The following is a 15,846-nucleotide window of genomic DNA, read 5'->3' as shown; positions in this document are numbered from 1 at the left end:
TTACGAAAAACTACATTTGTTGTTTGACACTACTAACATATATGTGATTAATCATAATTAGTTGTTCATTATTTTCATTGGAGTTTTTTTTTTCTAGAACAATTTAAATTATGAGCCTATAATTATAAAAAAAAATTTATAGTTTTATTTAAATGCAACAAGAGGTTAGAGGCTTAATGCAATTTAAGTGGTAAAATTAAAAAAAAAAAATTATCTATGTTTAATAATGAGATTTTGCGAAAATCTATTCAAAAGTCGTCTATATCTTTTGATGGTTTTTGCCCTGCTTGACTAAGTTTTGGACAATATTTTTGAAAGTTGAGGTTTAATTATAGAAATATTTTAATTTAATTTTAAGTTTAAAATATTTTAAAAATATTAAAATATTAACATTCAAGTAATTTTTTAAGATTTTAATATTTTAAAATATTTTCAGACCTATGAAGGTCGGCCGGCCCGGCCCAGATCAGACTCAGAGTTTGAGTTGTGTTGATAAGGGAAAAAAACAAGGCCATTCCTTTGTGTCGATAGACTCTGGACTCTGTCTCTTTTCTCTTTCTATTCTCTAGTGACAGTGACGAGTGTATAAGTTAGCCAAAGCTTAAACAAACAGATAGAAAAATGGCGTATCATCATCTCTGTTCTTCACCTTATTCTCTTTTCCATGACTGCCACTCTCTCTCTGCTTCAATCAAAGCAAGACCTATAAGAAGCTCCCCTCCTCTAAAGCCGCTTTCCCACTCGTTTCCATCTAAAACCTCTATCCAAGTAACCCATGTCTCCTTGCAAGACGCCAGGACCCAAGAACCCCAAAACCTTCCCAAACTCTCCAATTCTCACTACCCAGATGACAAAACCAAAAGCTATGTGTGGGTCAATCCCAGGAGCTCCAGAGCTTCACGGCTCAGGCAATTGTCTTATGATTCCAGGTACACTTCTCTGGTAAAAGTAGCTGAGTCTTTGGATTCTTGCAATCCAAATGAACAAGATGTTTTAACTGTTTTGACTAGTTTAGGTAACGATGTTTCAGAACAAGATGCTGTGGTTGTTCTCAATAACATGTCAAACCCTCACACTGCATTGCTTGCTCTTAACTATTTCCAAAGGATATTAAAGAAACCATGTCGAGAGGTCATTCTTTATAATGTCACCATCAAAGTTTTTAGAAAGTCTAAGGATTTGGATGGAGCTGAGAAACTGTTCGATGAAATGATTCAAAGAGGGGTTAGGCCTGATAACGTTACCTTTTCCACTTTGATTAGTTGTGCTAGAGTATGTGCTTTGCCCGTTAAGGCTGTTGAGTGGTTTGAGAAAATGCCTACATATGGGTGTGATCCTGATGATGTCACTTACTCTGCCATGATTGATGCCTATGGCCGGGCTGGAAATGTTGATATGGCCTTCACCTTGTATGACCGTGCTAGAACAGAGAAATGGCGTATTGATCCTGTTACTTTTTCAACTTTGATTAAAATATATGGAATAGCTGGAAATTATGATGGATGTTTAAATGTTTATGAGGAAATGAAGGCCTTAGGTGCTAAACCTAATTTAGTTATATATAATACTTTGTTGGATGCTATGGGGAGAGCCAAGAAGCCTTGGCAGGTCAAGACAATTTACAAAGAGATGACAGCCAATAGATTTTCACCAAATTGGGCGACCTATGCTGCACTCTTACGAGCTTATGGAAAAGCTCGATATGGTGATGATGCTCTTAATGTATATAAAGAGATGAAGGATAAGGGATTGGAGTTGACTGTTGTTCTCTACAACACCCTTTTGGCCATGTGTGCCGATGTTGGATATGCAGATGAAGCTTTTGAAATTTTTGAAGACATGAAAAAATCTGGGACTTGCAAGCCTGACAGTTGGACATTTTCATCTTTGATTACCATAAATGCTTGTAGTGGTAAAGTTTCAGAGGCCGAGGGGATTGTGAATGAGATGTTGGAAGCAGGTTTTGAACCCACCATTTTTGTTTTGACATCACTTATCCAATGCTATGGGAAAGCCCAGCGTACTGATGATGTTGTGAGGACATTTAATCGAGTTTTGGAATTGGGAATAACTCCAGATGATCGGTTTTGTGGTTGTCTTTTGAATGTGATGACGCAGACACCTAGAGAAGAACTTCCTAAGCTGACGGATTGCCTTGAGAAGGCTAATTCGAAACTAGGTAATGTGGTAAAACTTTTAGTGGATGAGCAAAATGGTGAAGGGAATTTTAAGAAGGAAGCATCTGAACTTTTAAATTATATTGGTTCTGATGTAAAGAGGGCTTACTGTAATTGTTTAATTGATCTATGTGTTAACCTAGATCTGTTGGAAAGGGCTTGTGAGCTGCTAGAGCTTGGGCTTTCCCTTGAGATTTATGCTGATATACAATCTAGGTCTCAAACCCAGTGGTCCTTGAATCTAAAGAGTCTGTCTATTGGAGCAGCTCTGACTGCATTGCATGTTTGGATTAATGATTTGACAAAAGTAGTGGAGTCTGGGGAGGAGCTACCTCCATTGCTTGGAATCAATACTGGACATGGGAAACACAAATATTCGGAGAAAGGTTTGGCAACTGTCTTTGAGTCACATTTGAAGGAACTAAATGCTCCATTCCATGAAGCCCCAGACAAGGTTGGCTGGTTTTTGACAACAAAGGTTGCAGCCAAGTCATGGTTGGAGTCAAGACACTCACCTGACTTGGTGGTTGCTTAGGTAGTGTGTTCATCAAGAAGTGTTTGTACCGCGGTCAGTTCTTTTCTTGCACATGTAATGTCTAGAATGTATTATTTCTCAAAATTTTCTTTCCTATATTATTGGTGTTCTCTAATTTGATGGTGGAAACTTTTTAGTACCATGAGACGGTATATTTCTGTACCCTGATGTTTTACAAAGTTAATGAAATTAGGAAATACTATGGAGTCTTCCAATGGTTTGGCCACCTATGTTTATGGGGATGAGATTCCCTCCATTACTTTGTGCTTATGATATGATTCTCGAGTATCTTGATAAAATAAGTGCATGTTTGGGTGTTGATAAACTATTGAATTAGTAGGCGTTAGAGGTAGATTGGATGGTCTGTGGATAAACTGTATTGCGGAAGCAACAGCACCTTGCCCTGGATGTTGCTGCACACTTTCTGACTGGTGATGGATGAAAGATGCCTTACCTTACCAAATGTTAAAAAAATATATATAGGGTTTATGCGTCAAATAAGCAAAACGCTTTAGTTTTGCACATGATTATGAAAGGAAAATACTAGTAGCGAGTATCACATGTTGATGCTAACAATAGCATGTGATAATTGACGAATGCCGGCTAAAAAGCAGAGAATTGTTCGCCTAATGCCTCGTCATGTAAACCGTCAGTCATAGACTCTCGGTATTCTTACACTACTACATTTTTTTCCTTTTTGCCATTGATTAAATTGTAAAATGAGAGAGGGAAAGAATAAGAAATGTTTGACTCTGTGATTCCCAAACCAAAAATAAGTAGGAAGTTGACTTTTCACTAAATTTTAATTTCTAAGAGCCTATAATCCAATGGCCCGTGGAATTTCATTGACCTTATTGTAATTAATATCGTCAAAGTGTTGGTCCTTTGCAAATTTATTCCGGATCATTGACCTGCCAGTTCCTTAACCTATAAAAAAACTCACACGAAAATGATGCCTGTTATTAATGTAATGCAATTGGGTCTAAACTTTGAAAATGGATTATCCAATAATGAACAGAGTGATGGCTGGCACGTCGAACTGTCTGGGACGTGAAAGATTATAAAGTTGATTAGAGTCCTGATTCAAAGAATCAATGAAGCATGGGGAACTGCATAAACCATTTGTTCTCTCCGGCGGACAAGGCTAAAGTTCTCATATGTAATGAAGGAGAAAATAGAGCCTCAACGCTAGTCAAGGACGTCCCTTGTGGCCCTTACCATGGCTATGAGTTGGTCCACTATTCTCTGTCTCATTCGCTGTTACCTCCTAGCACCGAACCTGGACCTGGGGAGGCTCGCGGTCTCCTGCCACATCTCATGCAGCCTCATTACCATTCAATCTCTCTCAAATTTATCAAAAATGAAAGCTGCCGAGGACGTAGTATAAAGATTCTGGTTACTAGGCAGCAACTTGAGTTTCTCCTCAGAGACGCAAAGGTGTTTCAGTCTATGAAAAATATAGCCGTCCAACCCTCAGGGACTTTTAAGCGAGGGAACCGGAGATGGCGGCCATCTTTATCTGCCATTCCTGAGGTACTTGATTTTTAAAACTATAAAGGATTGCTGCCTGTTAAATTTTCCTGTCCCATTTTTATTCAGAGGAACTGTATAGTATTTCGTAAAAGTTATAGATAGTAGCCGGGGAGACTGTTTCTGCCACGTTTTCTTGCAGTACGTCCCCTCGCCCTGATATTTTGTGATTTTCTGCTGTAGAAGCAGTTATGATTCTATCAATCTAAAGTGATATGTGTGTTTGAACTTCGAAGCATGGTAGCAAATTTATCGTCTGTACAGAAAAATTGGCTAGGAAAATATTTCGAAAGGAAAAAGCAAAAGATAATGGACAAAGGAACCCGCATAGTTTTAATGATAGCCACTAGTAACAAGTGCTCTCATTCTCTTAATATTGCAACTTGCGACCACTGTGAGGAAAATTTGTTTTTTACCAGCCATTGCAAGCTGTAAGGTGTAGTTAAACTGTCGTCCTATGCCCATTCAAGTCCTTTCAGTCCACTACATCAAGTCGTGTTCTTGCCTACTAAAATTCGACTGTAACTTGGATACTGTTTTCGGGTTACCCATGTTCTGCTAAGACTTTTATGTTGATGTGATTCTCCCTAGAGGCTTGTGCTTTACTAGTCTCAGTTCTTTAAGACTTTCACCTTTCCCCCATTACTGTTTTCCCTGTTAAGTTGCACTTTCTGAATACTTTTACAGTTCGGATTCTACATCTAGTATTCACTAAAACAGAAATTGCAGTTCTAGAAAAGTAGGAAAATAAACCAAAGGAATCATATTGAATAATCATTTATGCAAACCTCAAGCATTAGAAAGCACTATTGGATATCATCCTCGGATATTTCAAGGTCAGATCTCCAACCAACTGCCCAACCCTTCTCTTTTACAAACCCAATATCAACAATCAGAAACTTTATTTTTAACTAGTTACCACTTCCATCCGCAAAAACATTCAATATTTACATTGAAAATCAGAAAACATGGAAAACGAATCAAATGAATCCCAAATTTTCTTCAAAATCCACCATCCATGGGAATCTTCAACATGTTTGGCTTAACCTGCTACATCCAAACCATCCAATGCTTTAAAAGATCATGAGCAACGTCAATTAGTAATAACAGATAAATGCATCATTAAGAGCAACAATGTTTGCAATAAAATATCTTTCTGATATGTGTGTGCGTATATATATATATATATAGAACCAACCTTCTAGACAAGTTGATGTTTTTCATCTTTTTGGTATCATCCATTTTGGCTGATCTATTTTCCTTTTCTTTGGCTACTGTTTCTCTCTTCACTCGTTTAGATTCCACTTCCATGGCTCTTGAGAATGCTTCAACCTTCTTCATAAGCATCTGTAAAGAATTTTATCTTTCAGTAACCCATGCATTGAGTATCTAGAAAGAGAGAGAGAGAGAGAGAGAGAGAGAGAGAGAGAGAGAGAGAGAGAATTTACTTGTACTTCACCTTTATTTCTTCATCTTTAGCATTCAAACTATTATCTTTGGCCTCACAAAACATCCTTAGGTGAATAACCTCTTTCTGAAGCCTATCATACAAAAACCCTGAAACCATATCCTCAGCATTGCAATCAGCATTTCCTCTGTTTTCTGTCTGTTCATTGCTACCTCCATGGTTTCTTATTTTAGCTGAATCTATCGCGTTACCATCTTTACCTATTTTAGTTTCCGCGTTTACCTTCATTTCTGCGTTTTCCTTCTCACTACTATCAGCAACCTTACACCTAGACGACCACAAATTTTTTCTCAGCATGTTTTCTCCTGATGCAGCCCTCTTTTCCAAGCTGCTAGCTTGTTTTATTCCGTTATTAGCATTGGCTGTTTCAGTTTCTACACTTGGCCGCTGCAGTAGAGAACTTCTAATGATGGTGGAAGCCCTTGGCTGGGAAGTAGACCTCTTCTTTAGTCCGCCGCCGCTTATTAAAAACCCAAAGATGTTGCTGGACTTTTCAGGTTTTGATGACCCACAAGATGCATTAGGATTAATCGTGAAACTTGATACATGTTTTAAGCCATCCTCCAAGATCTTTAGCCTTAGCTTGAATTTATCCTAAAGCATATTTTACATTGAACTTGAGAAATACTGAATTAAGATTCAAGGTGACAAAAGGAAAAGATTTTAATTAAGCGAGCTATATGGTCAACAGCTCAAATTTTACCTTAAGCTGTGCTTCTGCCTTTGCTGTTCTCTCTGACACGGCTAGTTTGTCCTTCAATCTTTGCATCTCTGCCTGTAAATACAGAAATTTAATTCAATAAAAAAAGAGAAGTTAATAAGTAATTGTAGTACCTTCATCATTATGTTTTGTTGATCAATAAGAGATTCATAATCCTTATATTTCCGAGCTTGTATCTAACATATGTGCTTTAAATTTTAAGTTGCACTTATGTGGATTGATTTTTTGCTTAAGTATGCGAAAGGATTTCCAAGAACTTGGTTATGAAAGGATTACCTGCAGCAGCCTTCTGTCCTCCAGCCATTTCTTGACAGGCATTACTTTGTCGTTCTCATCCTTCCACTCACTAGCCACCACAGTTGCTAAGCGGTTTGCTGAAACTTTAACTCTTGCCAGCTCCCTCTCTAGCGTCCTTTTTTCCTCCTGAATAATTGATTCATTACATTTATTAACTATATGAACAGCAAACTAACATGAATCAGATTATCATAATTCTTGTAGAAAAGATGATCAGAATTTTAAGTCCCAATCCTTGAAATCAGCATGCAAGCATGGAACCTACATGAAGTTCAGAAATTTGTCGCTGATAGTCGCGGATAGAATTAGCAGCAGCTCCACCAGCCAAAATGGTCTCTTCAAGTTCCTGGATGGTTTGGCTTAGCTTTTCAACCTCTAAGACCTTTTGGCGATTGGTTTTCTCGAGAATTTTATTCTCCTCCTGCATAAGGTACAATTTGATAGGCTAATAAAATTTTTGAATTCCTTTTACATAACCAAATACAGAATAGGATCGATGCTAAACTTACCTGGCAAATCTCAACCTGTCTCCTTAACTCAAAGTTCTGGTTTTGAACGTCCTCAACTATTAAAGCTCTTTCTAAAGCACTTCGCAAAATTCTCTCTGCTTCAAGCAAAGCTGACTCTTTTGACTTGCTAAGACGTTCCAAAGCCCTCTTATCCTCATGGAGTACTGCAATCTGATTTGCCAGAAGAGAATGGAATTGAGATTGAACCTAGTGATAAATTGGAGTCGTGTTTCGAAGCAGTACATAATTTCCTCTACAACCCTACCTCATTTTTATACATTTTAATCTCTGCCTCGAGAGGAGCAATGACAGACTCAATAGAAAGATCATCATCATCCTTTTGATTTGCATGCACTCTTCTAAGAGTTGCTTCTGCAGCAAATTGTGCGGCCAGTGCATCTTTCTTCTCATTTATCAGTTTCTTGATTTCAAGGCTCTACGTATGGGATTTAAGCACCACAAGTTACTAAATATGATAATACAGAATTCAATATCAATAAACTCCATGTAGAACTAGACGTACCTTATGTTGAAGGAGATTCTCAGTGACACAATGTTTCTCATCCAACTTTTGAACTTCACTCCGGAGCTGAAAAAGGAAATGAATAGCTTCAGCATTATATTTACAGAAGCTGATGAGAAACTTTATCCTGCAATTCAAATAATTCAGCAAAGCCTAGCGGCTTATTGCTCTCTTGTAATACTGAAACTACAGCATATATTGTTATTCATAAAGTAGCTGAAGCACTTGGCACAATGCCAGAAACTACAGTTAATTGCATTGTAAACTTTCCATGTGTGTATCAAATTCAAGTCCAACAGATGCTTTTTGCATTCAACATTTTCATTACCTCTTCTATAGCCTTATCTTTCAGCGCTTCAGTTGCTCTCAAAGCCTTTATTTCAGCCTGAGCAGCTCCTAACTGCCGGTCCTTTTCTGGAATAATATTCACACAATGAGTAACATGACAGGTGTGGTGTTATAAATTAATTGTCAGTATTCATCCTTACCTCGTAATTCAGAGCTAACAACCATAAACATGTTTCAAAGTCAATAACACAAACAGTGAAAATATATTAGAGATAAGAACAATTCAAACCAAACGATTTCAGCCACACTGTTGTTTTGGCCAATATTTCTGTCACACTTGGTTTTTCATGCCCTGTTCTATTAGCGAGTAGTGAATATGTTAATCCAACAGACTGCCTCGAGCAGAATACCATTATCATGAATCCTCAGTCCTCACCTCAAATGCCCGCATTTCATTATCATGAGTTTATAATGGCACTAATTGATGCATGTTCTATTATGCCTTGAGGTCACTTGTGAAGCAGCCAATGCACGCTACTAATTAGCAATGGTTATTTCTATCATTAATAGTGAACTAAAGGTGTAAACATACGTTAAACAAAGAGAAAAATATACTAGTAGTAGTGGTAGTAGAATTTCAGAAAGAATCATTGACCAGTAATCAGAGAGACAAATAACAATCATCTGATCTCAAAGAGGAGGTTGGAGGCAAACAGTAAAACATGAAATGCAAAACCAAACCAACACCAGCATGCACGTGCTTGTGTGCTGTCTGTGTCTGTGTGAGAGAGTTGAAAAACAAAGTTGAAAGACCTTTGAGTTGGTTCTGCAATCGGGTGAGCTCTAACACAACAGGGTAAGGGTGAGCAAGAGAGAGCTCTTCGCCTCCAAATAGTTCCTGGTGACCCCTCATCGTTTATGTTTATGTTTTGACACTTTGTTATGCAAAAAGGAAGACACCACGGCAACGAAAACAAGAACAACGACAACAAAAAGACTGGGGTTGTTAGGCAAAAATATAAGGGGAGGGGTTGGAGTCCATCCCTTTTAAGGAATTGACCGCGAAGAGAGGAATATTGACCTTTCCCTTAATCTTAAGCAAATATTGAAAGCCACTTATCCTGAAGCCGGCATAGCCGGTTCTTTCATAGTTTTATTCTTAGACAGTACGGGTCACTTTCTTTCATTATATCGTGACAATGATTGCAAGTTTTAATTCCTTAACTAAATGATAATCCATCAATTCATTAAAACTTTTATTCTTTCCAAATATTCTGATTCATGAATTATGATGATAACTATTAATTTTATTTAATGAAATGACAACTATTGCTTTTGACATTTATTTATGTGGATTACAACATTAATTACCACCAAAACTAATCTCCATAAATTCTTCTTCACCAATAACTAATTAAATCACCTATCTATATGTACAAAAATAGTTGGACTATATCCAATGCTGCACTCTTACTGTATGAAAGATAAATCTTAAATACTAATGGTTTAATAATAAGGAGATTAATCGCAAAATTAATCGATTAGTTTGTTATGAATTGCAATGCTTGGTTGCCATTCTTTTCAAGACTCCGACACGAATCGTAGTAGCTATATGCTATTTTGATTTGCATACATTTAATTAATCAGAATACCCAAGAGAAAATTAGAAAAAAAGGTGAGATTTCTTTTCATCCTTTTCCCACTATTCATACCTCAATCAAACATAATAAGTACTATTTTTTTTTATAAAATTATAAATATAAATTACAATCATAATTAAATATTACTTCACTAAACAATCAACAAATAAACTAATTAATAAATTAAAGTATAACAAAATAAATTCAACGCAAAATTAAATCACACCCATTAAAAGTATAATCGAACCGAGCAAAGATAATGAGAAGCTCGAGCTTAACTCAAAATTTGATTTGAGCTCGATTCGAGAAGAAATTAAATTACTAAACCTTACTCAATTAAATTCATTTATCAAATAAAAAACGAGTTTATTTCAATATTTGACTTCAAATTTGATTATTTATATTCAAATTTGAGTTTGAATTTTTATATATATATATATATCAAAGGATAAAATAATAAATTTTAATTAAAAAAATAAAAATATATATTAAACTGTAAAAATTTAATTAAACTCACGAGTTACTGAAATCAAACATTAAATTATTCAAACTAAACTTATTCGATAAGTCGAATTGTTTGAATTCAAATTCTATTCGTAATGATCAAACAAAATTCAAAATTTATCTAAATCGAATATGAATAATTTATAAATATTAATGTATCATTTACACTACAAATATCTTACATACAATGAGGCTTGAAGGAGGGATATATGAGGGATTTGCCCCATAGCCAGCCCATGGGTTATACATGCTATGTATAACAGAATAGTTGTAAGCATGCCTGGTTCTGGATCTAGACCGCTCATCCTTATTTTACATTGCTACCTAGTAACTACATTTATACAAGAGACGCTGCATCATTGGGATATCTCATAATGAAACCCTAACAACTATACCAGTATATTTCAGTTTTTGATCGATCTTTCGTGGGAAGATTAATTAATTATTAATTAGGTTCTAACTTTTGCGTCCAAAAGAATATTTGTTTTTCATTTAGCCGTTGTTTGTCACTTACTACCAACTTTTTGTTTTCTGGTAAGAGGGGATGGAAAAACATTCCTTTTTTTACTGGTGGTTGTTTTCTAGAAGAAAAAGAAAGAATTGAAATTGAGCGAGAAAATATGAAAAATGACTGGGACTTTGGAGAAGTTAGATAATTTTTCTTTGCTTATGAATTTTCCCTTTTCGTCCATTTAATTTCTGCTGGAGCAAACAAAATATTTAAGTCCTCCTCATCATCATCAGTAACGAAATCGATTCAATTAGATGAACAAAGAATTGAGAGAATCATTGAGATTTTTGGTCATGTCGCTACGTTGATGGAAAGCTCTTCCTATGGAGTAGTAGGATTCCTTGAGCGCTAAATATTGCTGAAACCAAGGCGCCTAGTGTTTATGCACTCAAAACGCAGTTTGAACTGATACAAATTAAGTTAATGAGGTATTGATGACTCTCAACTGAAAGTGATAAAAGTGGCTAGAAAGAACAATCTCAATTAATATTAATTTGTATTTATACGTATGACAAAATACCATCTCATCTTTGCTTAAAAGTATGATTGATATATATGCAAGGAAAAATTAATATATGAAGCTCCGATCCAGCTGTTGTTAAGCCATTTGGCAATTGTTAAGATATTACGTGGTGATTACATAGGCGACAAAGGGGAGACTCTACCGCCCCCACCAACACCCATAAATCCTTTAAAGTAGAGAAAAGACCATAACCAAACCTGATCAATACAACCATAACAGTCAAATATGATTTTGATTAAGATAAAAAGGGGGTTTTTGATGTTAATCATAACTTAATTGAATTCTCCACTAATCTTGCTTTGAAAGTGATGTCAATTGCGATCAAGCTAAGCTTCCAGTGGTCTTTTCTTTTCTTTTTTTTTTTTTCTGTTTCTGATAGGTTTGAGTTGGTAAATTATTGTTGATTGCTCTTGCAGTTAAAGGAGTCTTGCATTTTTGTAGTTATGGGTCCCTGCTTGTATGAACTTAACGGATAACAGATCAATAAAAAAAGGGAATCTTTTGGGTGCTGATTGGTACCATCAACGGCAACTTTTCAGACAAACTTGGTGGAACTCAGGGGATTAGCTTGGGTTGAGACCTGACGAGGGAATCAATGTCGTAACGTGTTCACCTAGGGCTCTAGGCCTTTCTGCCGTATCAGAACTTTTAAGGGTAAGGCAGTTGGCACATCCCTTCTGTCCGCTTACTTGCCTGTCTCTCCAAAACAATTGAAGCTCATTATACGTTCGACATTTAGCAATTATGGGCCTTACAATTGTGATGGCCCATGCCGCCTCCCATCAAAAAGGGCAGGTTTGAAGGCCGATCAAGGACCCATTGATGTTCTAGGGCATCTCTTAACTCTTAAGATCTGCGTGTTTACTTTGTATTTTTTTTTGTATTTATTTGATAGAATATTAATTGATCAAAGAAAAATTATTTGCTGATCAGCAAAAAAAATAAAATTATGTTTTTAAAATTATCTTTTTCTTTTTTTAAAAAAGAAGATAACTAAAAAAAAGCTGTTTATGGATAAACTACTTAGTAAACTCGTGAATACCATTTATTCATATTTGGATTTTGAATATGATTTTTTTCAAGTTTAGACTTAATTTAATCCGACCAAAAATATTATATTAGTAAAATATTTTTATTTAATTTTACATAAAAATTAAAAAATTAATATTAAAAAATCTTCTAATATTTTAATTTTAAAAATATTTTTATAATTCTACTCAAGTAAGACTTGGAATATGATATTTTAAGTTTAAATTTGATTTAATTAGATATGAAATATTATTATTTTAATAAAACATTTTTATTTAATTTGAATTCAAAATTTTAAATATTAACATTAAAAGTCTTTTGATATTTTAATTTTAAATATTTCTATTTTGTATATTATCAAACATAAATATTTTTAATATTTCAATAATAAATACTATTAAATTATTATTTTAATAAAAAATAATAATATATTAAATAATATTTTAATTATTTTAATAATTAATATAAAAATGTTAATATTATTATTTCATAAAATGTATATTTTTAATAATTTATTATTATTTTTCAATTTAAAATATATTGTTTTTATATTTTATTTATCAATGTATTTATATTATTATTTTAATAATAAATATAAATAAATAATATTTTTGTTTTATTTTAATAAAAATACTGTCTATATAAAATAAAAATATTTTAACAGTTTAAATATTTCTAATAATTTAATAATAAAAATGATAAATATAAATAATAAATAATTTTGTTTTAAGCATTTTTATATTAATATAAATTTTAATATTAAATATTATTATTAAAATATAAAATTTTTGAATATTAATAATTTTAATAATAAATAATTTCAATATATTTTAATCATAAACAATTTTTAATATTTTAATAGTTACATTAATATTATTTGACACAAGAAAATTTAATTTTTCAGAAAATAACCAAATAACAAAAAATGTTTTTCATTAATTTATCCAAACAACAAAAAATATGTTTTGGAATCCAATTTCTATGAAATAAACAAAATCTTAAACTTAATAGGGTGTTTGGATTGGGAGAAATTAATTTTTCATCTCAAAATCCTATTTTTTATAACTTGATTCATTGGTTTAGTTTACGAAAATTTGATTATTGAAATTTTAAAAATTCCCAATAGTGCTAAGAGTGAAAAAGTAGGGAGGAATGAAAAAACTCTCATTTCTTGAGATTTTTTAAGATTTTGAAAAGAAAGTAAAGTTTTTTCCCTATTTGTTCTTAATTTTATTTTCAGATTATATAACAACATTATTTATCTCAGAAATGTAATAATTTTTTATAAAATATTATGAAAATAAATTTTTTTCTAATTATTTTTTAAAACAAAAGATCATATTTTTAAGATAGTGCTATTTAAATCCCAACAAAAGTTATGATTCAAAACATGATTTTTATTGAAAAGATAAAAAAATTATTTTTCATAATTCAACAAAAATTGTTTTTAAAATTAAAAAACTTGGTTTTTGTTAGAAATATCAACAAAAATTATTTTTTAGAATTTAACAAAGATGGCGATTTAAAGATAAAAAAATGCATTTTTTGTTAAAAAGATGACATTTTTAAAATAAAAATGCAATGTTTGTTGTAAATATGAAAAAAATATTTTTCATAATTTAACAAAAATAACATTTCTGAAATAAAAAAACATAGTTTTTATTGAAAAAGCAATGTTTTTAGGATAAAAACAAAATTTTTGTTGGAAACATGAAAGAATACAGCATTTCTAAAATAAAAAATGTAGTTTTTGTTGAAAATATAAATAAAATATAGTTTTCAAAATTCAATAAAGATAATGTTTCTAAGATAAATATGTAATCTTTGTTAAAAAGATAATGTTTTTGAAATAAAAATGTAATTTTTATTGAAAATATGACATTTTTAAAGTAAAAACCTAGTTTTTGTTGAAAACATAAAAAATATATTTGATAATTCAATAACGACAAAGGTTTTAAGATAAAAACATAGTTTTTGTTGAAAAATAATTTTTTTAAAATGAAAAAATGTAGTTTTACTGAGAATATGAAAAAAAAGAAAGGAAAACATCTTTATCTAATATTATTAGATATAAAATCTAAAATACATTTACTTAACATTATTACGCATAAAATTTGTATAAGGACAATAATTCACGTGTTTACCATCACCTTTCCAATCCCTACATTTATCTTATTTCAAAGATTGATTCATGTATTTTCTATGCATAAGGACAATAATGTCAAGATAATAATTAAAATTATAAGATTATATTTGTTAAAATTATAAAAAATTATTTTTTAAAATTATTTAGTTTCAACGAAAATAACATATTATTTACATGTCGCTTATATTCATATATTACTAATATAAATGTCACGTGTTATTCACGTGTTGTCAAAAACAATATAGAAAAATATTTTATTAGGTAATCTTACGTTTTCGTAAACCAAATACAGAAATCTTATATTTTTTAAGTCAACAAAATTATGAAATCATATAATATTCTTTCAATATTATTTTCCCCCAAATCACTTTTTTTCTTCGAAATCTAAGATTTCACGAATCAATCATCCACTTATCAGATACCTTGTACTTGATCTAGGTTGATATCACTCTTTATGGATCTATGTTTCTTCTTTTTATTTTTATTTTATTTTGGTGAGAATATATATTTTTATTTAATATACTAGTTTCATCTTTTGCAATGAAAAACCTGACTTGAAAAAAATGTGAATTTATGATTACTTTCAATAGTTATCACGACTATTATATAAAATTTTCCCATCAACTTGATTCCTAACTCAACTGTTTTTAAAACACAAAAAAAATTACAAAATTATTCTTTATACTGGCCTTAGGAACTCACAATTAATACATATATATATATATATATATATATATATGTATATGCATAGTTTAATTGATCTGATCAGAATGCCTGTCGTACTTTGCTTAGAAAAGGTTAATTTAAGAATCAAAAAGAAAAGAGACATCATGCATGCTTACAGGGGATCGTTAACGTAATGAAGAAACAATTTAATATTCTTTCATTTCTAAGTATGTTACGTATGGTTTGTGGGCCAACTATAGGCCATTATGTTAAGATTAGCCATACGGGGCATTTTGATCATTATGCTAGAGGAGTTTGTTACTGACAGTACAAATAAGACATTGAGGAAAACGAAAATATGCATTAACGGAATTGAAGGAAATTCTCCATTCTCTTAAATTCTCTCTTTTCCTTAACAAATCTCTTCTTCTACTTTTCTTTTATTTTGTTATTTCCTGCTGCAACATATGAGGTTGGTGTTCCTATTATTTAAGGTCGCATTAATTGGGATCAGAGCCACTTTCTTGGCATCAGGTCTACCATGGCAGACGATGTGATGACGAGACTGCAAAAAGATGTGAATCAAACTCAGCAAAATGTTACAAATTTACAAAATGATTTGCAATCAGTTAAAGATAAGCTGCGAACGGTGGAAGAGAAGTTAGATGAATACCGACTGGGTATGAAAGATGGGTTTAGGAAGGTCCTTCCAAAGTTTTTGACAGAATGGGAACTGAAAACTTCAGTGGGGGATTCTTCTCGTAGCAAAGAGTGTACAC

The 15,846-nt window shown here is 32.5% G+C and overlaps 2 protein-coding genes across 2 annotated transcripts; one reads left to right on the top strand and one right to left on the bottom strand.

The window, feature by feature from the left end:
• Nucleotides 1–527: 527 nt before the first annotated feature.
• On the top strand, nt 528–2,938 carry SVR7 (pentatricopeptide (PPR) repeat-containing protein). The gene has a single exon (XM_022860509.2). It carries the CDS (start codon nt 622–624, stop codon nt 2,710–2,712), a length of 2,091 nt encoding a protein of 696 aa, XP_022716244.2. The 5' UTR covers nt 528–621; the 3' UTR covers nt 2,713–2,938.
• A 2,054-nt stretch (nt 2,939–4,992) lies between these two features.
• LOC111274067 (microtubule-associated protein 70-5-like) lies at nt 4,993–9,111 on the bottom strand. The gene is made up of 11 exons (XM_022858722.2): nt 8,862–9,111; nt 8,089–8,174; nt 7,761–7,826; nt 7,503–7,673; nt 7,238–7,408; nt 6,994–7,149; nt 6,708–6,854; nt 6,414–6,485; nt 5,702–6,304; nt 5,441–5,589; nt 4,993–5,289 (listed from the first exon to the last, which is right to left on the bottom strand). Exons 1-11 carry the CDS (start codon nt 8,959–8,961, stop codon nt 5,271–5,273), a joined length of 1,740 nt encoding a protein of 579 aa, XP_022714457.2. The 5' UTR covers nt 8,962–9,111; the 3' UTR covers nt 4,993–5,270.
• Between the last annotated feature and the right edge of the window lie 6,735 nt (nt 9,112–15,846).

The sequence above is a fragment of the Durio zibethinus genome, chromosome 26 (assembly GCF_047325235.1).
Source record: "Durio zibethinus cultivar Kanyao isolate XHJ-2024 chromosome 26, ASM4732523v1, whole genome shotgun sequence".
Classification (NCBI taxonomy): Eukaryota; Viridiplantae; Streptophyta; class Magnoliopsida; order Malvales; family Malvaceae; genus Durio; species Durio zibethinus.
Note: the sequence above shows the minus strand (reverse complement) of the source record. Positions and strands in the feature narration are given on the sequence as shown.